Below are 25,519 nucleotides of genomic sequence, written 5' to 3'. Positions count from 1 at the left end.
TCACTCTGTATGACAGACTCTAGGTCTATCCACCTCACTACAAATAACTCAATTTTGTTTCTTTTTATGGCTGAGTAGTATTCCATTGTATATATGTGCCACATCTTCTTTATCCATTCATCTGTCGATGGACACTGAGGTTGCTTCCATGTCCTGGCTATTGTAAATAGGAGCCTTTTTCTTTTTAATGTAGGCATTTATACCTATAATTTTCCTCTGAGATGAGTCTATGGTGTAACCTATAGGTTTAGTTGTTTGTTTTCATTCGTCTCAAAGTATCTCCAATTTCCCTTGTAATTTCCTCTTTGATCCATTAGTTGTTTAAGAGTGTTCTATTTAATTTCCAAGTTTTATGAATTTTCCAGCTTTATTTCATTCATTCATTCATTCATTCATTCATTTATTTATTTATTTATTTATGGCTGTGTTGGGTCTCCATTTCTGTGCAAGGGCTTTCTCTAGTTGTGGCAAGCATGGGCCACTCTTCATCACGGTGCACGGGCCTCTCACTGTCATGGCCTCTCGTTGCGGAGCACAGGCTCCAGATGCGCAGGCTCAGTAGTTGTGGCTCACGGGCCTAGTTGCTCCACGGCATGTGGGATCTTCCCAGACCAGGGCTCGAACCCGTGTCCCCTGCAGTGGCAGGCAGATTCTCAACCACTGCGCCACCAGAGAAGCCCTCCAGCTTTATTTCTGACTTCTAGTTTCTTTCCATTGTGGTTAAAGTGAAAACTTTGTATGATTTTAATCTTTTTAAATTTACTGAGACTTGTTTTGTGCCTAAAATATGTCCTATCCTGGACAGTGTTCCATGAGCCCTTGAGAAAAATATGTCTTCTACTGTTATTGTATAGAGTACTTTATATATGTCTATTAGGACTAACTGGTTTACAGTGTTATTCACATCCTCTTTCTTTTTTGATCACCTGTGTAAATTTTCTATCCTCACTGAAAGCAGCCTATTGAATTCTCCAACTATTATTGTAGAATTGTCTGATTCTCCCTTCAATTCTGTTAATGTTTGATTCATATATTTGGGACTCTGCTATTTGGTGCATATTTATTTACAATTGTTTTATCTTCTCACTGAATTGATGCTTTTATCAATATATAATGTCCTTCTTTGTTAGCTTTTGACTTAAAGTTTACTTTGTCTGTTAGTATTAATATTGCCACCCAAGTTTTGTTTACTATTTGCATGGAATATCATTTTCTATCATTTTCATTTTAATATAGCTGGTTTTTTAATCTAAAATGAGTCTCTTGTATAGTTGGATCTTATATATTTTTTAGTCTGCCAATTTGTCTTTTAAATGGTGAGTTTAATCCATTTAGAGTAATTACTTAAAAAAAATAATTACTAATAATGAAGAACTTCTGCCATTTTTTTTCCCCCTGGTATGCGGGCCTCTCACTGTTGTGGCCTCTCCCATTGCGGAGCACAGGCTCCAGACGCGCAGGCTCAGCGGCCATGGCTCATGGGTCCAGCCGCTCCGCGGCATGCGGGATATTCCCAGACCGGGGCACGAACCCGCGTCCCCTGCATCGGCAGGCGGACTCTCAACCACTGCGCCACCAGGGAAGTCCCTTCTGCCATTTTTATATTTGTTTTCAAAAAATATCTTTCTGAATTGCTCCAATACTGCTTTCTTTTTTGTTTGATTCATTTTTTTTTCTAATATACCTTTTTTATCCCTCCACATTTCCTTTTCTGTGTATTTTTTAGTTATTTTCAAATGGTTATCCTGGTGATTACAGTTAACATCATAAATTTATAACAATCTATTTTGAATTGATACCAACTTAGCTTCAATAGCATACAAACCTCAGCTCTTATAGAGCTCCCTCACCTCCCCTTATGTTGTTGTTGCCTTAGTATCTTTATATGTTGCATGCCTATTAAAAAAGATTTATAGGGCTTCCCTGGTGGTGCGATGGCTGAGAGTCCGCCTGCAATGCAGGGGACATGGGTTCGTGCCCCAGTCCAGGAATATCCCACATGCCACGGAGCAGCTGGGCCCGTGAGCCATGGCCGCTGAGCCTGCACATCCAGAGCCTGTGCTCCACAACAGGAAAGGCCATAACAGTGAGAGACCCACATACTGCAAAAAAAAAAAAAAAAAAAAAAAATTATAACTGTTTTATACATTTGTCTCTTAAGTCATGCAGGAAACAAAATAGAGGGGTTAAGAAAAATATAATAATACTGGCTTTTATATCTGCCTATTTAGTTACCTTTACCAGTGTTCTTTATTTCTTTAAATGGCTTCAGGTTACTGTCTAATGTCCTTTCACTTCAGCTGGCAGAATCCCGTTAGTATTTCTTGCGTGTGTGTTGGGGGGGGTGTCTACTAGTCATAAACTTTCTTTGTTTTAGTTTATCTGGGAATGTCTTAATTTCTCTTTCATTTTTGAAGGAAAATTTTGCCAGATATAGAATTCTTTGTCGACATTTTTCTTTAAGCAGTTTAAATATGTCATTCTACTGCATTTTGGCTTTTATGGTTTCTGATGTGCAACTGGCTGCTAACATTATTGAGGAGCCCTTATACATGATGAGTTGCTTCTCTCTTGCTGCTTTTAAGATTCTCTCTTTGTGTAAAGTTTGATTGTAATGTGTCCCAGTGTGTGGGTCTCTTTGAGTTTTTCCCATGTGGAGCTCACTGACTTTCTTGGCTATAGAGATTCACATCTTTCCTCAAGTTTGGGATGTTTTCAGCCATTTCCTCAAATATTCTTTCTTCCCTTTTTTCTCCTTCTCTTCTTCTCATACTCCCATAATATACTGGCATACTCAATGGTGTCTCACAAGTCACTTAACCTTTGTTCATTTTCTTTCATATTTTTTTGCTCCTCTGAGTTGATAATTTCAATTGGCCACTTTCTTCTGCCAGCTCAAATCTGCTGTTAAACCTTTCTGGTGAATTTTTCATTTTAGCTTTTGTAATTTTTAGCTCCAGAATTTCTACTTAGTTCCTTTTTATAATTTCTATTTCTTTATTAATAGTCTCTATTTGTTCATCCATTGTTATCCAATTCTTAATTGGCTTTTTCATTTGTGCTTGTTTTAGCTTCATAATCTCTTGATCTTTTAAGAAATTGTTTCATTGCTCCCTCTGAGTATCCTAAAAGTCTTTAAAATAAGTCTTTGTTATTCTTTTAATAAAATTTCATATAGAATGAACTGTTGTAGTACTTAACTTTTGTCTTTTTAAGCACGAGATTTTTTTTATGTAGTCTGGAATTTTTTCTCCAGCTCCCCTTTCTTTGTTCTCTACTCTGGATAATTAGTTTTATAGTTGCTTTCCACTAGTTTCTAGATCTCTAGTCTATAATTTTCAGAGTTCTTGATCCATGATATTGCAGGAGCTACGAAAAAAAAGCTAGTGGGAAATTTCCTGTCGGTCCAGTGGTCGTGACTTGGTGCTTTCACTGCTGTGGGCCTGGGTTCGATCCTTGGTCAGGGAATTGAGATCCTGTAAAATGCATGGCATGGCCAAAAAAAAAAAAAAAAGAAAAAGAAAAAAGAGCTAGCTACTCATCTAGTAAGTCAGAAACCAGGCCCAAGAATTGTTTGAGGGTTTTAAAATCATGCAGGTGGTAGGGGTTGTTGTTGTTGTTTTCTCTTTTTTTTTGTTTTCTTAGGTCATTAATTTGATTTAAAAATGTGGTTTGTAAGATTCTACTTTTACGTATTGAGGTTTTCTTTGTGGTTTTAACATTGGTTTAACTTTTATAAGTTTTTCAGTGGGCACTTGAAATTATAACACATTTTCAAGGTATAAAGCTCAGGATATATTAAATAAATCTTCCAAGTAAATTATGTTTCTTTGTTCCCATATGGTTTTTCTTACTTTTTGCCTCCTTGAGTTGTCATTAAATTATGTTAGAAACTCTTATGGTTACCACATTTCTGTTTATTCTTAATGTTTCTTGTACATCAAGAACTGTAAGAAATGTAATTATTATCCTACATTATTTGGTTTATTAAAATTTGTAAACAGTTTCATTGTAGATGGTACATTTCAGTACTATAAATATCAGCACTTTTCTAATTTAATGTATTTTGCCTTGAACTCAGATGATATTAACATCACAACTCCTGTTTTATTTTTGCTAGTAGTTGTCTTATATGTCCTACTACTAGCCTTTGAATCACTTTGCTTTAGATGTCTCTCTTGTGAATTTTGTTTTGCTATACATGCTGAAAGCCTTTTTCTTGTAAGTAAAGTAATTCACTTTTTATGTCTATTGACAGAGACATTTCATCATAGTTCTGTCATTTATAAAAACACATTTAGTATTTTTACTTAATTTTCTGGGAGAATTTACATACTAACCCCCTTCTTAAGTTAATGTGACAATTTTCCATAATGAACTGCTTTAAGAGAAGCTTTGGTCTAGAATGGAATGAAACAGCCAAAAACCAAACGTACAAAAAAAATAGATTTAAAAACTTTAAAAGACTGTTTAAAAATCCAACATTTTCACCAATTATATTCAAACAACACCCAAATGATATCGGCATATGCATTTTTAGTGTTTCCTTGTGGTTGGCTTTCCTCACCATCTTGCAAGTTACAAACAGAGTTGCAGTCAGTTGTAGTCTGTCATGCTAGATCACAGAGGTTCACTCAGCTTCATATTAGTTGAAGGCCCTGGGTGGAGGACTCTAAGGTCTTGAAATCCCAAATCATCATGGCTCCATTGATTCCTATAGGGCAAAATTTCTGATCATCTTGCTTGTCTACCTTGAAAATAGGTACTTGAGTGATGCTATTCTGGTGTAGCATCTCTGAGGCTGTATTATGGTCCTTCATTGTGACTCTTGTCTATGTTGTGGAAGTGTTCCATGGTTAACATGTTGTGCTGGATGCTGTGTTTTGGAATGTCTAGTTTGGAGACTAAGGTCAAGCAGCCATGGTCATCTTAGTTAAAAAGCACTGGGCAGCATTCTTGGCCAGCAGCTACAACAACACTGTTCTCTGAGACAAATAATACACTCAGGAGTTGCAGGAACTCTGTTTTCAGATTGCAACTTGAACACTGTTTGAGACATCAGGACTGCATGTGGTGCTTACTCAGGCTCCCAGTGGTAGAGAAGTTGAACCAGGGACCCAGCCTCCAGTGCCACCAAACTCTGACATCAGTTAACCAAAATGCATCTTGCTGCTCCATGGCATACTGGTTGGCTTTTCATCCACTTTTTAATTGTATGTAGAAGCACTCTGCATTTGAAGTCATATGATCCTGCTGTCAGCAAAAAAAGGAGATACCGATCCAAACTAAGGACAGTGAATGAACTGGCTTTTTAATGTGCTTGCTTACCCACTCGTCATTTTTATATCCAAGTGACAGACAGAAATGAATTGTTTTTCACTCTCCACAGCAAATTTGTTCCTTAGAGGGGACCACTTCACAAAAGTGGCTGCATGATTAATTCTCAAGGTCACCAGGGTTAGCGTCCAAACCCCATCTTTCCAGCACCTGCAAAGGACAGTGTGATCATGCTCGAGAGCCCTATCCCTACCTGTGATGTCTCCACTGTGTTCCTGGAGTGCATGAGGTTTCACCCACTGGCTTCCATTCCTCTTATAGGTGGGAACTTTGTGGTTATTGTGGCTAAGGGCAATCTGAGTATAGCATGGCAACTGATTGGCTCCAGTAAAAATTGTTGCAGGGACAATATTTTTGGTGTTTTTAAAGGTTAGAAAGCTGGGGTCAGGGCAGTCCTGACAGGCTCAGAGTGTAGAATTTGAAGACTCTGGTCAGTCAACAGGAACAGGCTGTGTTCCATTCTTCAAGTTTTATGTAGATTATTTCATCTTCCTCTTCCTTCTCCTCCTCCTCTTCCTTCTTCTTCTTTTTCCTTCTCTAGTTTCTGTAGCTTCTTTCACTATATGGCCTGTATTTTCCTTTTTATGTGTATTATCCTTTGCCTGATTTTTTGCGGGTATTAATTTTTTTTAGTGGTTACCTTGAAGATATATTTTTAATTCTTCTTGAATTGCTATATATGCATATCAATTTATTTCCCCTTGTGAAAGGTGAAATCAAGTATAATTCCTCTTCCTCTGCTTATCTTTGCTCTCAGTTCATCACTGATTAACCACCACACTTGGCTATAGAAATATTAACTCTTGCTAGCAACTTTAACCTCTCTTTACCCTCTCGAAAAAATAAAAGTTAAAGTATTTCTATATCATTATGGATTTTATGTTTACATTTTATTTTATAATCATATTTGCCACTGTCATTTAACTTTAGTTTTACAATTAAATAAATTAAATAATCACTACTTGTTCTTTGACCATGGCCTCTCCACGCATCTTTTCATTGGCTGGAGGCCATCCTGTAGTAGATTTTTTTAAGGGTTCACAGGGGCCTGTGTTTCATTTACAGTATTCTATGATGCATCTATAACACTATATTCATAATGTTGTGCCAGCCCCTGGATTATGTGCATTCAAGGTTTGAATTCTATAATATCAATTCATTTTTAGGTCATTAATTCAAAATCTTTATTAAGAAAGAGAAATGTCTGTATTTTTTGTTAAAAATTGAGAAACAAGGTAGTTTTTCACTGAATGTTAAAATGTTAGGGAATAGGGCTTCCCTGGTGGTGCAGTGGTTGAGAGTCCGCCTGCCGATGCAGAGGACACGGGTTTGTGCCCCGGTCCAGGAGGATCCCACATGCCGCGGAGCGGCTGGGCCCATGAGCCATGGCCGCTGAGCCTGCGCGTCCGGAGCCTGTGCCCACAACAGGAGAGGCCACAACAGTGAGAAGCCCGCGTACCGCAAAAAAAAAAAAAAAAGGGAATAAAGCAATTTACCATGATTCTGGTAGCTACTTCATAAAAGGCTAACAACTTGAGGGTTCTAATTGCGTAACTGTCCAATGTATGAGGTTTTTACTGTTATTACTATTATTTTACTTAGTTACTGTTATACTGCCACTCCAGATAAGGATTTTTGTAACAAAGAAGTTATTACATTAGTACCCAAAGCTCTCCAACACATTGTCATCTTTCCTTTGTCTTCAGTGAACAGCTCATATACACAGTCACTAATACCTTTACACAGATGACTGTTATCTATTACTTTGGGCTTGAGATTTCACCTCTACACTCTAGCCCTACATTTCTCTTTTTTCTTTATTTTTTAAATTGAAGTATAGTTGACTTACAATATTGTGTTAGTTTTAGGTGTACAGCAAAATGATATATACATATTTTTTTCAGATTTTTTTCATTATAGGTTATTATAAGATACTGAATATTGTTCCCTGTGCTATATGGTAAACAGTCCTACATTTCTAATTGCTCAGAGTGGTTAACATGAATGTCCCTGAGCAACTCAAAACTCATTTTCCTTTCCTCTCAAACCAGGTATTCTCCATGAGAATGGTATTCTCCATTTGCACTTTGTAGTCATCCTTGACTCCCCCTATTTCCTATGCCTTACCAGCACTGTTCCCTCACTGTTCCCAATCCCATCAGTTGGAAAATCTCCCATGGTAACACCTCTTCATTTTCACTGTTGTTATCTTACTTTGGTCCTTATTTGGTGTACTACAATAGGTTCTTACACATTTTCCTCCTTCACTAAAGGATTATACACCACTGGAGAATATTCTTCCTAAAACCATGTTACAAGCAACCCAGGATATATTTTACACCAAGGCTTTACGTTGGAAGAATTTACATACATAAAGACATTTATCCTCTTTCAGAATCCTTATAATTTTTTTTTCTGGAGATTTGTGGGAAACAAGTTTTAAAAATGAAATTACATTGACAACATACTTAGAAATAGGGATTTAATGAAATTTTATTGTGAATCCTTTTAATTGCAAAAAATCCTTTAGTAAAGTGATAAGCACTTGACTATTTTATCTTTTATATATGTGAGTTTTCATAATCATCTTTGTCTAAAGTATGTGTAAAAATAGAATGAAGCAACTGGGAAGGAGATAATTGGCGACTGAAAGACTGACAGTTTTAGGAATTGTTTATTAATATGTTATTAATAACAATCATGCCTAACTGACCTCCAGATTAGAATTAAAACTAAGAGCTTTCTTTGCTACTTTCAATAAATATGGACGTGGGCTGAGAATCTTCTATTTGTTTTTTATTATTCCTTTTCAACATTCTAGGAAAGAAATTATGATATGTGGAAATTATGTGAATAAATATCAGAATGCATTTTTTTTAGAGAAAAGCATTCTCATTCTTTAGTCTTCATTTGACATTTGTCACAGTACATGCTATACAAAATGATAGGTAATTATAAGATTATAAGTTTTGCGATAATATATACCTGATTTAAATTCAGTTTTGCTATAGTTGTATGACCTTAGACAAATTTGAATTTTTCATAGCCTTAATCTATCTGTAAAGTGGGAACAATATTGCTGATCTATCTCGGATAATTTGTACAAATTATATAGCATAATGTCTGACATGTAGTAGGAGGTCAATAAATGGAACTAGAATGTTGATTCTTCCTTTGACATCAATTACATTGGCAAAATACTAATTAACTTCATAACAATTTTGTTATTAAATAATAATACTGAATATTTTAGTGCTTTGCATTTAAAAATACAATAACATAATTGTCCAATTTAATCACATTCATCTAAGATGATATGTAATCAGATTTTAAATGTAACAAACTATTTGACTAAAAGTTATTTAATTTAGATACAATGAGACGAGGTATGTGAATATGCTCCATAAACTTTGGGTATTATGTTCTGCGATCTAGGTTAAAATCTTAATTCTACAATTTATTAACAATATAACCTCAGTTTCTTCTCTGAAAGAAAAGATTGGGAACAGTGATACCTATCTTAAAGAGTTGCTAAGAAAGTCAAATAAAATAATGTATGTGAAACAGCTTTATACACTAAAAAATAATGCAAAGACTAATTATTGTATTTTTCTTATTTCAACCATGACATTAGTAGGATTTAAGTCAGAATAAAGGAGATGAAAATAAAAATAATTCAATTAAATTTCAAAAAAGAAAAACTATCTTGTAACAAGCAGATACAAGTTCTGAAAGAAAAATTTATGAAAGCCTATTTAATTTATTTCAGAGCTAGAATTATGAATAAGCTCTTAACCACCACAAAAAATAAACTAAAAGTGAATAAAATCTACTATAACTTTCTTAAATGGCGAGAACTCTATTCTTTTATGTATCGGACTTTGTTGTTGTTCTTAAATAGCATTAATTCTAAATGGTATTAATATACAAAATGGGAAATATAGTTCCAGAAAAAGTGATGTTCATTTACATGGTTACAGTCACAAGGGTCCATATGCATGACTAGTTAATGTTTAAAACCATTCTCATGATAAAAAAAAACCCCAAAACCCCCGAAAACATTATATACCTTGGTGTGTAATGATTTATGAAACATAATTTTGTAAAATGATTGTTAACAAACAAAATGTTGAATGCTGCCAACAGAACTGTATGGTGATTTTTAAGAAAGGCTTTTTGGAAAGCCATTAAACACTGCCATCTAGGAAACTTGTTATTCATGGACTGGTTGGTTAAAATGTTCAGCCAAATGAATGTAAGAAAACTTAAAATTGTTGGCTTTTGCCTACCGTACCAAGATCAGCCTTAAGATCTGTTGGCAGACTTAACTTTCTTGATCCTTTAACTGAAACAACAGAAAAAGGAAAAAGGCAGTTGTTAATTATATAAAATTAAAGAGGAGTGTGAGGGAACAGTATGTTTTACAGTATAATTATTGAAATCCTAATGAACGTTACATTTAGTGAGCATTATGGAAGCAGAAATATTGTTCAGTGTTAGTTTGTTGTCATTCAGTAATAAATAATATGCAAACAGAAACATGAGAAAAGCAATTGTTATTACAGTAAATAATTAAGTGCATCTTTGCATAGTTTTTTTCACAGGTAGCATGAGAAGTGATCTCTTATTTTGGAAAGAACCAAAAATCAATTCCAGATAAATCTGATAGATAAAGAAGTACTGCAACAAATGTATAAGTTCAGATCATAAATAACAATGGTAAGGGGGAAAACTGATTAACTCTGTAAACATTTTTTGAAATAGAAAGAAAATTCTATTATAGATGTATATGATATAACGAAGGAAACTTTACCATACCTATGGCAGATGAAATGACTTATATATTGAATACTACAATGTTAAATTCAGTAGATAAAAAAATCTTAAATAAAAAATATTTGAAAATAAATTTAATTATATTATTATAAATCAATCTGTCATAAAATGTTTGAATAAACCAAGAAAACTACAATTTATTGAAAATTTGCCTCATTATCTGTTAATAAAAATTTTACATTGGGCATCTCATAAAATATTTAACTGGAATGTTATAAAAGAAAGAAATTGCATTAGGAGAAATCATGTTAGAAATATTTTCTGTCAATTAATACTTTATTAAGACTCAAATTGATACTATTAATTAATATCTTCTAATGAGTGATTTTCTTTACAATTAGGAAAGTTATTTTAAAATAAAGATGCAGTATGATATAGTAGAAAGAATACTCAATTTAAAATCCGAAAACATGAGTCACAAATTTCTGAATTGTTACCACCTAATTATAAAACTTTGAAAAAGTTTTATAAAAATCCCTTCATCAATTTGCAGCTTAATCTTCCCATCTGTCAAATAACATCTTTGATAGTATCTCTAATATTTCAGCTGGAATTATTGGAATACATTTTATAAGACCTAAATATAATAGAAACCTAAATATACTTTTTGTGTGTCATGAAATATTACTCATCTTTTGATATATTTCCAACCATTTAAAAAACCCATTCTTAATTCACAAGTCATACCCAAATAGGTTGCAAGCTGGATTTGGCCTGTGGGCTGTAGCTTGCTGACTACAATATGCCATGCTAAACTACTTATTAAAGGAAATCTAAGCATTATCATTCTAATAAAAATAATAGCAACAGGCAGTTGTCTCTATAAAAAAGACATTAACTAATTCTATTAAGGAGAAATCAAATCAAATTTGAGCAATTTGGGTTTAGAATCAGCAGCACAACAAAAAGATTGTATTTATATAAAAATATGGCAAATTAAATATATGTAATAATTATGCCAGAAGAGGTTGCAAATAAAGTATATTTTGTAAATTGATTCACAATTCAGACACACTGAGGAAGTGGGATGTGACTATTTTAAATCTTTCACTTAATTTTTAAAATAGGAACTAATTCTTTATAATGTAAGGAATTGTTTCAGAATTTATCTTTTTGTTTCTATTTTGTTTTTAAATAGGGTATTTCAACATATCTATATAGTATAAATTCAAAAATGGATTACAAAGATGCTTTCAGAAAGAGGTCAAACAGTTCCTTTCTATTAGTCTAGTATCTAATTTACTCTGGCTCTCAAATCTGCTCTACTTTTTGGGATACCCCCTCCACTTCACCACCAATCGTCTTGGCTTCCTGTAGACTGCTTCCAACCTAAAAATTGGGGGCCCATCACAAACCCCATCCTCAATTGTATAACTGGGGGAGGAAAAGGCAGCAATTAGATGGTGGGATTGATTGGCAAACTTCTTTAATAACAATGTTAATAACAGGTGTCTGTTATTTATGCACAGAAAAATCTTCACTTGTCCAGCTACTAGTAAACTCCTACTCATCCTTTAAGACAGCTGAAAAATCACCACCTCCTTGAAGGCAGCCTCAGCCTTAAGGCTTCATTTGGTGTCATTATCTTAACTTTCATAGCACCTTGTACACATCTTTTATAACACATTTTATTATACTTGATTTTTTTTTACTCTGTCTACTATCGACTAAAATCCTGAAACTTTGAGTTCTCTAGGGATGGGGATTGTATTCCCAATACCTAATTAATTATTGGCATAGAATAGATGTACAATAAGTGTTTGCTGAATGAAAGTTAAAAAAAACCAGTAAAGTCGGAAGGTAGGGGTGAAGGGTTATTCTGAAGAGGGCTAAACAGACAGAAAGCATGTTTCAAGTGGTACAAGAATATGTTACACATTAACATTTGAGGAATTTGGGTTGGAAGATGAGTAAGGCAAGAGGGAATAAGAGGCAAGTAGTCTTGGAAATAAACTGAATGAAAACAGTACATATTAACCTTTGCAATGTGCCCTTGGGAATGCAGCTCTCTGAATTTCTTCATTTTTACTGTTACCTAGCAAAAGCATACATACCACTATCATTTCATATAGTTAGCCAAAGAGGAGAAAATGGGAAATAGAAACTTCACATTACTCATTGTCTTAGCATACTGCACTAAGAGAGGTGGAGAATCCTGGCTCAAGGGAATCTTTAAGGTCACATAGTCCAATATCCTACTCAATGCAAGTATTCTCTTACAACATTCTTGACATCATACCTGTTTGTGATAGAAACCTTCAAAGTATAAAAAAATCCAATTTTGGGTTGCTATAATTGCTACAAAATTTCCTTCCATTTAAGCTCAAACTACTTTCCTTTACCATTTACTAGTTTGTTCCAGTTCTAACCTCTGGCACAATAAAAAAAAAAAAGTAACTCATTTTTGCTCTCACATGCCAGTTCTTAAAGCATTACGGGCCATCTCTAGGTACTCTCATTTGGTCAGCAGGAATCTGTATTTTAATAAGTGTTGCAGACAATACTAATAAAAGAGGTTGGCAGATAGATCACATTTTGAGAAATCATGTTTTACTGTTTTATAAACTTTAACCAACCTATGGGACTTTCACTCAAGACCCTTCCACAAAAAAGTACATCCTGCAATGCATCTCAGATTTTCCATTAAAGAGACGCCATGTTGTCCTTAGTTGTTAAGTTTGATATAGATATTATGTTGCTGAGCATTTTAAGGTGATTATGATTATATATATATATATATATATATATATAAGTTAACAGGTACTTTTTTGGTTCCTTTTGAGCAATTTTTTTTCATATCTGTCTTTGATCTTCCATTTTCTAATGAGGAAGAGAAGTTGATAGTTACAAGGATAGTAATGCTCCTATTAGAAGAGAATAGATATGTTTTTTCCCTTCTGTAAAGCTCCACAAAGACTTCTGCTTTTCTCCGAGGTAAGTTTCCTAGGGTCTGGCGAAATGAAGCCATGATCGGAACCATAGCTGAAGTCAAACCATAACTCAAACATTTGCCAGCTGAGTGACCCTGGTCTGGTAGTTACTTAAATCTCAGGATGATTGTTTCTCTTCTTTGTAGAATGGGTTTGATAATTAGTCCCCACTTCAAAGGGATCTTGTCAGTATTAAAGAAATATATGTAAAGTACTTAACATGGTGTGGTAAATAATATTAGGTATTATATTCATTATTAAACTTAGTTGGCAAGAAAGCTTGTCATTCTGTGGCATTCTGTATCAAAAATGACTTACCTGGACAACATGTCCTTTTTGCAGTCTAGTGTCTAGTATTAAATACAGCACGTTTGATAATGCCTCCAGTTGCATATGGTACCATTATTTCTTTCCTCTGCACAATCCCTCAACACCTTGAAAAGCTGCCTGTCTTGGCTCACAGACAGTAATACAGAAAACAGTACCATACTGTAATCCAGCTGCGGGGAAGGGAATATTGCTGCAGCAATTATTAGAACAGTTTGATTTCTTATTATCCTAGTCCTGTTAGATTCTGGGGAAATTGTCAGGAAATTCTTGCTACTTTAACATGTTGTGGCTTACATTTTTGAAAATAAAAACAAAATTAAAAACAAAGAAAAGAAAATGAATAACTGTATATTTAAAAAGGTGAGTTTTATTCTAATGTAAATTACATGCCACTAAATCTGAGTTTTAAAAAATTTGAAGGAAAGCATCCCCACAGATAGTGTTATTCACTTACCTAACAACATCTATCACCTTGTGAATCACCTAGAAATTGTTAGGTAGGATGTCATAAGAGAACAAAGATGATGCAAATGAGTAAAAGGATTAGCTGATGGCAAAATACATATTAATATTCATAAATTCAGGCCTAAAGATTTGGTGACAGCCAAGCCCTACAATAGCACCAGATTATAAACCTTTGCAAAACTATTCATCTCTGGGCTTCCCTGGTGGCGCAGTGGTTGAGAGTCTGCCTGCCGATGCAGGAGACACGGGTCCGTGCCGCGGTCTGGGAAGATCCCACATGCCGCGGAGCCGCTAGGCCCGTGAGCCATGGCCACTGAGCCTGCGCGTCCGGAGCCTGTGCTCCGCAACGGGAGAGGCCACAACAGTGAGAGGCCCATGTACCGCAAAAAACAAAAACAAAAAAACCCCCCAAAAAACTATTCATCTCTACTCCTAGATTATCTGCCTCCCAAATTCAGGTTCATTTACAGTAATGAGGCATGGTACTCTGATGGTTTACCATAGCTTATGCCAGAATGAGGTCATATGCTCAGCCCTAAATATAAACAGAAGTTCAGGTATTACAACAGGGTTTTGCCTAGGAGGCTTCAGTATATCTTGACTGAATCATTGCCTGTATATTCATATGCCTTTTTCCTAAGTCCTGCTTCAATTAAAAGTCAATAAATAGTGCAGCCTGGCTTATCAGAGGAATGTCATATTGGCTTCAGATAAGTTTTTATTCAGATCCTTGGTTCCACATTTGAATCAAAATTTTAGGAACAGAGATGAACCCTCTATCAGTCTGAATATGGCTACTACTTTAATGGGAAATAACATAAAAAGCTAGGTTAGAAGTTTCTAACTCAAATCTTTGATAAGCTGTTTGTTGATTAGAAACAACTGGATTTACTTTTTGATTTCCCATGAAGGATTTCTACTTTAAGGCTAAGCTACAACTATTAATTGGAAATTTAGAATGGTCAAGGAGAACAAGTTTAGTCTCTTTAGGCCATGGGAGTTCATCATTGCTTTTATAATATAACCATTATTGTATATTATTGAGAATCTATGTTCTGGGCACTAGCACACTGTTAAGATTAAGAAACTTGGCTAAAGTTATAATGGTAGAAAGAGGTAGGGTAAGGTCAAATTTCTAAGACTCCAAAGCTATGCCCTTTGCACTAAGCAATACAATCTTCCTGACATAGGAGATACCAACTGTGTATCCTAGACATCTTCTATAAAATACATAAACCTGGGGCTTCCCTGGTGGCGCAGTGGTTGGGAGTCCGCCTGCCGATGCAGGGGACGCGGGGTCGTGCCCCGGTCCGGGAGGATTCCGCGTGCCGCGGAGCGGCTGGGCCCGTGGGCCATGGCCGCTGGGCCTGCGCGTCCGGAGCCTGTGCTCTGCAGCGTGAGAGGCCGCAGCAGTGAGAGTCCCGCATACCGGAAAAAAAAAAAAAAACATAAACCTAACACTAAATTAAAAGTTGTTTAGATTAAAATGTTTGTAAAGTTTACCTACCTATTGATTCATTACTATATTCCAACCAGTCAGTTAATTTCATTTGTCTCTATCTTCCCTATGCTAGAAACGAAGATAGGACAAGAACACCTGGGGTATGTGTCTGTGTGTGTGTATATATATACACATATATATGCATATATACATATACATATATATATGTGCAAGTGTAGTTAAAAAACACACACACAAAAATATTTTGGAGTTACTGTGCCATGGTGGAGTCCTGAAAGACCTACACACCTCTAATTTTGTTGCCATTTCCCACCCCCCGTTTTTTCATAAGTGGTTATGATATAGCCAAAGAGGTATATTTATTAGAATTTGCCCCAGCATACAAAATTTTAATGTCATGTCTCTAGTTTTCTTGCCACCTAAAAATATGTATTACGTTTCTATCTAAATGATGTTAGTGAATCAGTGACTTTTTGTGTCACATGAGCAAATGTTAGTGTCATATGATAAGCTCCATATGAGCAAATGTTAACTGATTATGAAACTTTATTTCTGTTTTGTCTATCTTGAATTATAAACTCCTAGAGAGAACTAGGTTCTTCAACACACCTTTTTGAAAACATACAAAAGGAGGTCAAATAATTTGTGGACTGAGAGGAAATTGAGGTCTAAAGATTAGGTTGGTTCCAGCTAAGCCATGTACTAGTAGGATAAACTTGGGCAAGTTATAGAATTATTTTTCTTAGCCATAATTCTCCACTCATATAAAATGAGAACTGTACCAACCTTACAGGATTGCTATAGGACTAAATATGATAATACTCATGAAAAATACCTTGAGTACTTTAAAGTACTATACCAATGTTGATGACTGTTTTTAGCAAGCAAGGTTTAATAAATTCAGATTGTGATAATTTGATTATATAAATTATAAAAATTACTTTCAAAACCAGTTTTTCCTGGAACTTAAATGGTAAACTGTGTTTCTGATGTTTCATGAAAAATATATCTAAGTTCTTTTAAATTTTTTTGTTAAAATATTGTCTCTTTATAATTTAGCAACTTCTCTCTGCTTGGATGTCATAATTGCTTGGGTTTTTTATTTTTCCAGTATTTTTATTTTTGAGGTACGTGGGCCTCTCACTGTTGTGGCCCCTCCCATTGTGGAGCACAGGCTCCGGACATGCAGGCTTAGCGGCCATGACTCATGGGCTTAGCCGCTCCACGGCATGTGGGATCTTCCCGGACCAGCGCATGCACCTGTGTCCCCTGCATCGGCAGGCGGACTCTCAACCACTGCGCCACCAGGGAAGCCCTTTCCAGCTCTTTAAAAAAATTTTTATTTTATATTGGGGTATAGTTGATTAACAGTGATGCATCAGCCTCAGTGTATAGCAAAGTTACTCAGCCATACATGTACGTGTATTTATTCTTTTTCAAACTCCTTTCCCATCTAGGCCAACACAGAATATTGAACAGAGCTCCCTTCACTACATAGCAGGTCCCCGTTGGCCATCTGTTCAACACATAGTAGTGTGTATATGTCAATCCCCAAATCCCAATCCATCCTCTCCCATTCCTCCCCCCCACAGCAACCACAAGTCCATCCTCCAAGTCTGTAAGTCTGTTTCTGTTTTGTAAATAAGTTCATTTATATCGTTTTTTAAGATTCCACATAAAAGTGGTATCATATGATAATTGCCTTTCTCTGTCTGACTTACTTCACTTAGTATGATAAGCTCCAGGTCCATCCATGTTGCTGCAAAGGGCATTGTTTCATTCTTTTTAATGGCTGAGTAACATTCCATTGTATAAATGTATCACAGCTTCTTTATCCATTTATCTGTCAATGGACATTTAGGTTGCTTCCATGTCTTGGCTATTGTAAACAGCGCTGCAATGAACATTGGGGTGCATGTATCCTTTCAAACCATGGTTTTCTCCAGGTATATGCCCAGGAGTGGGATTGCTGGGTCATATGGTAGCTCTATTTTTAGTTTGTAAAGGAACCTCCATACTGTCCTCCATAGTGGCTGTACCAATTTACATTCCCACCAACAGTGTAGGAGGGTTCCCTTTTCTCCACACCCTCTCCAGCATTTACTGTTTGTAGCCTTTTTAATGATGGCTGCTCTGACTGGTGTGCAGTAATATCTCATTGTAATTTGATTTGCATTTCTCTAATAATTAGCAGTGTTGAGCATCTTTTCATGTGCCTCTTGGCCATCTGAATGTCTTCTTTGGAGAAATGTCTATTTAGGTCTTATGGCCATTTTTTTTATTGGGGTGTTTGTTTTTTTGATATTGAGCTGCATGAACTGTTTTTAGATTTTTGGAGATTAATCCCTTGTCAGTTGCTTCATTTGCAATTATTTTCTCCCATTCTGAGGGTTGTCTTTTCGTCTTGTTTATGGTTTCCTTTGCTGTGCAAAATCTTTTGAGTTTAATTAGTTCCCATCTGTTTATTTTTGTTTTTATTTGCATTACGCTAGGAGATGGATTGAAAATATATTGCTGTGATTTACGTCAAAGAGTGTACAATTGTTTTCCTCTAAGAGTTTTATAGTATCAGGCCTTATATATATAGGTCTTTAATCCATTTTGAGTTTATTTTTGTGTATGGTGTTAAAGAATGTTCTAATTTCATTCTTGTACACGTAGCTGTCCAGTTTTCCCAGCACAGTTTATTGAAGAGACTGTCTTTTATCCATTGTATAGTCTTGCCTCCTTTGTCATAGATTAATTGACCATAGGTGCTGGGTTTATTTCTAGGCTTTCTATCTGTTTCACTGATCTATATTTCTGTTTCTGTGCCAGTTCCATACTGTTTTGATGGCTGTAGCTTAGTAGTATAGCCTGAAGTCAGGGAGCCTGATTCTTCTAGCTCCATTTTTCTTTCTCAAGATTGCTTTGGCTATTCCTGGTCTTTTGTGTCTCCATACAAATTGTGAAATTTTTAATTCTAGTTCTGTGAAAAATGCCATTGGTAATTTGATAGGGATTGCATTGAATCTGTAGTATGGTCATTTTGACAATATTGATTCTTCCAATTCAAGAACATGGTGTATCTTTTCATCCTGTTTGTGTCATCTTTGATTTCTTTCATTAGCATCTTATAGTTGTCAGAGTACAAGTCTTTTGCTTCCTTAGGTAGGTTTATTCCTAGTTATTTTATTCTTTTTGATGCGATGGTAAATGGGATTGTTTCCTTAATTTTTCTTTCTGATCTTTCATTGTTAGTGTATAGAAATGCAACAGATTTCTGTGTATAAATTTTGTATCTTGCAACTACCAAATTCATTGATGAGATCTAGTAGTTTTCTGGTAGCATCTTTAGGATTTTCTATGTATACTATCATGTCATCTGCAAACAGTGACAGTTTTACTTCTTTTCCAATTTGTATTCCTTTTATTTCTTTTTCTTCTCTGACTGCCATGGCTAGGACTTCCAAAACTATGTTTAATAAAAGTGGAAACAGTGGACATCCTTGTCTTGTTCCTGATCTTAGAGGAAATGCTTTCAGCTTTTCACCATTGAGTATGATGTTATCTGTAGGTTTGTCATATATGGCCTTTATTATGTTGAGGTATGTTCCCCGTGTGCCCACTTTCTGGAGAGCTTTTACCATAAATCAGTGTTGAATTTTGTCAAAAGCTTTTTCTGAATCTATTGAGATGATCATATGGTTTTTATTCTTCAATCTGTTGATGTGGTGTATCACATTGATTTGCAGATATTGAAGAATACTTGCAACCCTGGGATAAATCCCACTTGATCATGGTGTATGATCTTTTTATTGTATTGTTGGATTCGGTTTGCTAGTACTTTGTTGAGAATTTTTGCATCTATGTTCATCAGCGATATTGGCCTGTAGTTTTCTTTTTTTGTAATACCTTTGTCTGGTTTTGGTATCAGGGTGATAGTGGCCTCATAGAATGATTTTGGTAGTGTTCCTTCCTCTGCAATTTTTTGGGAGAGTTTCAGAAGGATAGGTGTTAGCTCTTCTCTAAATGTATGATAGAATTCGCCTGTGAAGCCATCTGGTTGTGGACTTTTGTTGAGAGTTTTTAAATCACAGTTTCAATTTCAGTAATTGTGATTGGTCTGTTCATATTTTCAATTTCTTCCTGGTTCAGTCTTGGAAGGTTGTACCTTTCTAAGAATTTGTCCATTTCTTGTAGGTTGTCCATTTTATTGGCATAGAGTTGATTGTAGTAGTCTCTTATTTTGCTTTGTATTTCTGTGGTGTCCATTGTAACTTCTCCTTTTTCATTCCTAATTTTATTGATTTGAGCCCTTTCCCTTTTTTTCTTGATGATTCTGGCTAAAGGTTTATCAATATTGTTTATCTCTTCAAAGAACTAGATTTTAGTTTCATTGATCTTTGCTATTGTTTTCTTTGTCTCTGTTTCATTTATTTCCTCTCTGAGTTTATTATTTCTTTCCTTCTACTAACTTTGGGTTTTGTTGTTTCTTGTTTCTCTAGTTGCTTTAGTTGTAAGGTTAACTTGTTTATTTGAGATTTTCTTGTTTCCTGTGGTAAGACTGTATTGCTATAAACTTTCCTCTTAGAACTGCTTTTGCTGCATCCCATAGGTTTTGGATCATTGTGCTTTTGTTTTCATTTGTCTCTAGGTATTTTTTATTTCCCTTTTGATTTCTTCAGTGAGCCATTGGTTGTTTAGTAGCATATTGTTTATCCCCCAAGTATTTGTGTTTTTTTACAGTTTTTTTTTTCTTGTAGTTGATTTCTAATCTCATAGTGTTGTGGCTGGAAAATATGCTTGATATGATTTCAATTTTCTTAAATTTTCCGAGGCTCACTTTGTGGCCTAGCATGTGATCTATCCTTCAGAATGTTCCATGTGTGCTTGAGAAGAATGTGTATTCTCTTGCTTTTGGATGGAATGGTCTATAAATATCAATTAAGTCCATCTGGTCTAATGTGTTATTTAAGGCCTGTGTTTCCTTACTGATCTTCTGTCTGGATGATCTTTCCATTGAGGAAAGTGGGGTGTTAAAGTCCCCCATTGTTATTGTGTTATTGTCAATTTCTCCTTTTATGGCTGTTAGTGATTGCCTTATATATTGAGATGCTCCTATGTTGGGTGCATAAGTCTTTACAATTGTATCTTCTTCTTGGATTGATTCCTTGATCATTATGTAGTGTCTTTCTTTGTCTCTTGTAACAGTCTTTATTTCAAAGTCTATTTTCTCTGATATGAGTATTGCTACCCCAGCTTTCTTTTGATTTCCATTTGCATGGAATACCTTTTTCCATCCCCTCACTTTCAGGCTGTATGTGTCCCTAGATCTGAAGTGGGTCTCCTGTAGAGAGCACATATACGGGTCTTGTTTTTGTATCCATTCAGCCACTCTGTCTTTTGGTTGGGGCATTTAATCTGTTTATGTTTAAGGTAATTACTGATATACATATTCTTATTGCCATTTTGTTAATTGTTTTGCATTTGTTTTTGAAGGTCTTTTTTCTTCCTGTTTTGTTCTCTTGTGATTTGATGAATATCTTTCATGTTGTATTTGGATTGCTTTTTCTTTTTTGTGTATCTTAGTAGATTTTTCATTTGTGGTTACCATGAGGTTTTGATCTAGCACTCTATGTATACAGATTGTTTTAAGTTGATGACCTTTTCATTTTAAATGCATTTCCAATATCCTGCATTTGTATTCTCCTCTTCTCACAATTGCTGGTTTTGAATTCGTATTTGTATATGAATGATTTCCTACCTTTACTGTGTGTTGGCCTTTACCAGAGAGCTTTTCCCTTTGTAATTTTCTTGTTTTTAGTTGTGGCTTTTTCTTTTCCCCCTAGAGAAGTTCCTTTAGCATTTTTTGTAAAGCTGGTCTGGTAGTGCTGAATTCTCTTAGCTTTTGCTTTCTGTAAAGCTTTTGACTTCTCCATCAAATCTGAATGAGAACCTTGCTGGGTAGAGTATTCTCGGTTGTAGGTTCTTCCCTTTCATCACTTTAAATGTATCTTGCCAACTCCTTCTGGCCTGCAGAATTTCTGCTGAAAAATCAGCTGATAACCTTATGGGAGTTCCCTTGTCTTATTTGTTGATTTTTCTCTTGTTACTTTTAATATTTTTTCTTTGTCTTTAATTTTTTCAGTTTGACTACTGTGTGTCTCTGCATGTTCCTTCTTGGGTTTATCCTGCCTGGGACTCTCTGTGCTTCCTAGACTTGGGTGACTGTTTCCTTTGCCATGTTAGGGAAGTTTTCAACTTTTATCTCTTCAAATGTTTTCTCAGGTCCTTTCTCTCTCTCTTCTCCTTCTGGGACCCCTATAATGTGAGTGTTGGTGCATTTTATATTGTCCCAGAGGACTCTAAGACTGTCTTCATTTCTTTTCATTCTTTTTTCTTTATTCTGTTCTGTAGCAGTGATTTCCACCATTCTGTCTTCCAGTTCACTTATCCTGCCTCACTTATTCTGCCTCACTTATTCTGCTATTGATTCCTTCCAGTGTATTTTGTATTTCACTTATCATATTGTTCATCTGTTTGTTTGTTCTTTAGTTTTCTAAGTCTTTGTTAAACATTTCTTGTATCTTTTTGATCTGTGCCTCCATTCTTTTTCTGAGATCTTGGATCATCTTTACTATCATTACTCTGAATTGTTTTTCAGGTAGATTGCCTATCTCCACTTCATTTAGTTGTTCTTCTGGGGTTTTATCTTGTTCCTTCATCTGGGACATACTCTTCTGATGTCTCATGTTGTCTAATTTTTTGTGATTGTGATTTCCATTCCACAGGCTGTGGGGTTGTAGTTCTTTTTGCTTCTGTTGTCTGCCCCCTGGTGGATGAGGCTGTCTAAGAAGCTTATGAAGGCTTCATGATGGGAGGGACTGCTCCCTGCCCACTGGTGGCTGGAGCTGGGTCTGTTCCCTCTGGAGGGCAGGGCCACGTCAGGGGGTGTGTTTTATGGGCAGCTTTGTGCTCAGAAGACTTTAGCCTGTTGGATGATGCGTGGGGCTGAGTTCCTGACCTGTAGGTTGTTTGGCCTGAGGTGTCCCCACACTGGAGCCTACAGGGTGTTGGGTGGGGCCAGATCTTGGAGAGGAAATGGTGGCCTCCAGGAGGGATCACACCAGTGAGTTCCCACCAGTGTTTTTGTCCTTGCAGTGAGCCACAGCTGCCCCCCACACCTTCACAGGAGACCCCCCCAATACTAGCAGTTAAGTCTGCCCCAGGCTCTTATGAGGCAACTTCTTTTTTTTCCTTGTCCTGGTGCACACGAGCCCTTGTGTGTGCCTCCAAGAGTGGAGTTTTTGTTTCCCCCAGTCCTGTGGAATTCCTGTGATCAAATTCCACTGCCCTTCAAAGCCAGATTCTCTGTGGGCTCTTCCTTCCATTGCCAGAACCCCAGGCTGGGGAGCCTGATGTGGGGCTCAGACTTTCACTCCTGTGGGAGAACTTCTGTGGTATAATTATTTTCCAGTTTGTGGATTGACCATCTGGTGGGTATGGGATTTATCACGATTGTGCCCCTCCTACTGTCTCACTGTGGCTTCTTTGTCTTGTAGGATGTAGGGGATCATTTTTGGTATTTTCCAGCATTTTTTGTTGTTGATTGTTCAGCAGTTATTATTTTGGTGTTTTTGTAAGAAGGGGTATGCTCACATCCTTCTACTCCGCCATCTTGTCTCCACTGACTGGATGTCATATAATTCCAATTGTGATTATTTTTTGTAATTCCAATATTTTTTGTTCTCAATTTATTAATGAAAATCAGGGGGAAAGCTTAGGCTTTACAAGCAAATGAAACACAGTTGGGATTCTAGCTCCATTTATTTAAATACTCTGAGCTTCAGTTTTCTCATCAGAAAAAAGGCATATCACAGGGGTGTTGTATTATACAAGGAAAAAAAAAAGAAACTGCTATCTTGGAAAATTGTGGGTTACAATTATTTTTAGGTTCCTTAGTCACTGACTTTACTTGGGGTCTAGAACATTGGTAATTCATGCTTGTTTAAGTTGTAAATCTAGTCACAACTATTTTGTAATGAATGCCTAATTTAAGAAGGCTGTACAACTTGTGTTTGATTCTGATTTGGTCCCTAAGAGCAGCATCAAATATTCAATGAATCTGCATTAAATTTACAGGGCCTTTTTTCTGCTCACTATTTTTGAGAGAGCATTGCCCCTTTGAGGTGATTCTTTGGAGTTTCCATGATAATCACAGTTTCTGATCACAGAAAATATTTAATTGTATCATGAAGAGTTAAGGAGAATTTTTACAAAACTACTTTTTGGCTCTTAGGTTGTCCCTGAATTATCTGTTGGCCACTCCATTATTTTCTTATAGGCCTGATGAAATTATCCAGGTTTACAGTAAAAAACAAACAAACAAACAAAAAAAACAAAAAAAACCCCACCACTATCTAAATTCTATGGCAAATGTCAAAAGCCTTAGGAATTCCTGCTTTATATCTCATGAAGTTGGTGTCTATAGTTTTAACCATTGCTTTAGGGAAATTAGTCTTCATTCACCGTGAGGGACCTGTGTTTTCAGCACAACAAGTAAGAATAAAGGTTTTGAGACAAATTGTGAAGTCTAGAAAATTATGGAGTATGAATAACTTCTTTGTTCATAAAAGAGATTTTCACTTTTCACCTGGCAAGTGATGTACTTGATTCCTCTGTCTCACAGCTGGTATTTCATTCCTATAAAAGCCTGGTGCTGCCTCGGGAGTTCTGGTAGCAAGTCCTAAAGGAAGGGAATAAAAAACTATTGGCATGTAATTTTCAGCCCAAGTAAACCAAGTATTTTTACCTTAGAGGTGAATTTCATGATAACTATTTGGAAGGGTGTCTGTTTTGTGCCTTTACCTGAGTATTTTGGTACTGCCTCAACAGAGGACAATTTGGAAGGAAGAAGCATTCTTCTTTGGAGGATGTAATGGGGTTCTAGACATGCAGAATCACAGAGGCAGCATTCAAACTAGGCTATGAGACATAGTTCTAACTCAGGTTTGAGAACAACAGAGTTGATTACTTCTTTTTTAGTATTTTGTGACATTACTTTCTGTGATAATTTTTAATAAAGTTTTTTGTTTGTTTTGTTTTTTTTGCGGTACGCGGGCCTCTCACTGTTGTGGCCTCTCCCGTTGCGGAGCACAGGCTCCGGACGCACAGGCTCAGCGGCCATGGCTCACGGACCCAGCCACTCCACGGCATGGGATCTTCCCGGACCGGGGCATGAACCCACGTCCCCTGCATCAGCAGGTGGACTCTCAACCACTGCGCCACCAGGGAAGCCCAAGATATTTTTAAGGATAAATATTTCTATCACCCTAGTCTTCACTTGAATTTGGTAGCATTATAAGTCTACTGTATATTGTGGACAGTGAGAATCATGAGGACCTAATGCTAACCTAAAAAATGATGTTAAACTGGGAAAATGATTTTTATTTTTATTTATTTATTTATTTATTTATTTATTTTTCTGCAGTACGCGGGCCTCTCACTGTTGTGGCCTCTCCCGTTGCGGAGCACAGGCTCTGCACGCGCAAGCTCAGCGGCCATGGCTCACGGGCGCAGCCGCTCCGCGGCATGTGGGATCTTCCCGAACCGGGGCACGAACCCGTGTCCCCTGCATCGGCAAGTGGACTCTCAACCACTGCGCCACCAGGGAAGCCCCTGGGAAAATGATTTTTAAAGGCAAACCTTCAAGTAGGACAAATTAGAAAAATGCACACCTTGTGGGCAGACATAACCCTACAGTTGAAGGCTTGGTTAGTTTCTTGGGCCAAAGAAAAAGGGGCTGTTTCCTTTAGGGGACTGCAGTTCTGTTCCAGGTAAGTGGAGCTAGGGCTCATGTTAGCTTCTGCTCACCCCCTTGGGATGTATGTTTATGCAGTGCACAAACTGCACAAGCTTACCTGGTGAGGAAAAAATGGTTACACAGCTTTGAAGAAAAATAATAACAATTTGTATAACTATTGCTTTAATGTTGGTTTCTGCAGATAGACTGTCCCATTTGGCATGTGGTATGTTAATTTTGTTCATTAGTTTATTCTCAGTGGATATCATAATATCACTCTAACTGTAGATATTGTAAATTACTTGTTAAATAGTTGGGTGAATGAATAATACGAAATGATTGTCATCCTGGAAGCTGAGAACATCAGCATCCTGG

The 25,519-nt window shown here is 36.3% G+C and overlaps 1 protein-coding gene and 1 pseudogene across 3 annotated transcripts in view; both read right to left on the bottom strand.

Annotated features, from left to right (window-relative positions):
• The window catches only part of STXBP5L (syntaxin binding protein 5L), a 386,525-nt gene that overhangs the window by 47,671 nt on the left and 313,335 nt on the right, over nucleotides 1-25,519 (bottom strand). The window contains exon 21 of one of the 3 annotated variants that reach the window (XM_060099918.1): nucleotides 9,632-9,682. The exons of the other annotated variants lie outside the window; for them this stretch is intronic. Coding sequence (XP_059955901.1) covers nucleotides 9,632-9,682 — 51 coding nt within the window. The remainder of the gene's footprint in view (nucleotides 1-9,631; nucleotides 9,683-25,519) is intronic. 3 annotated transcript variants of the gene reach the window in all.
• On the bottom strand, nucleotides 4,641-5,797 carry LOC132491027 (actin-related protein 2/3 complex subunit 1A-like; annotated as a pseudogene).

The sequence above is a fragment of the Mesoplodon densirostris genome, chromosome 5 (genome assembly GCF_025265405.1).
Source record: "Mesoplodon densirostris isolate mMesDen1 chromosome 5, mMesDen1 primary haplotype, whole genome shotgun sequence".
NCBI classification, from domain to species: domain Eukaryota; kingdom Metazoa; phylum Chordata; class Mammalia; order Artiodactyla; family Ziphiidae; genus Mesoplodon; species Mesoplodon densirostris.
The sequence above is the reverse complement of the archived record's forward strand: the minus strand, read 5'-3'. Positions and strand labels throughout refer to the sequence as shown.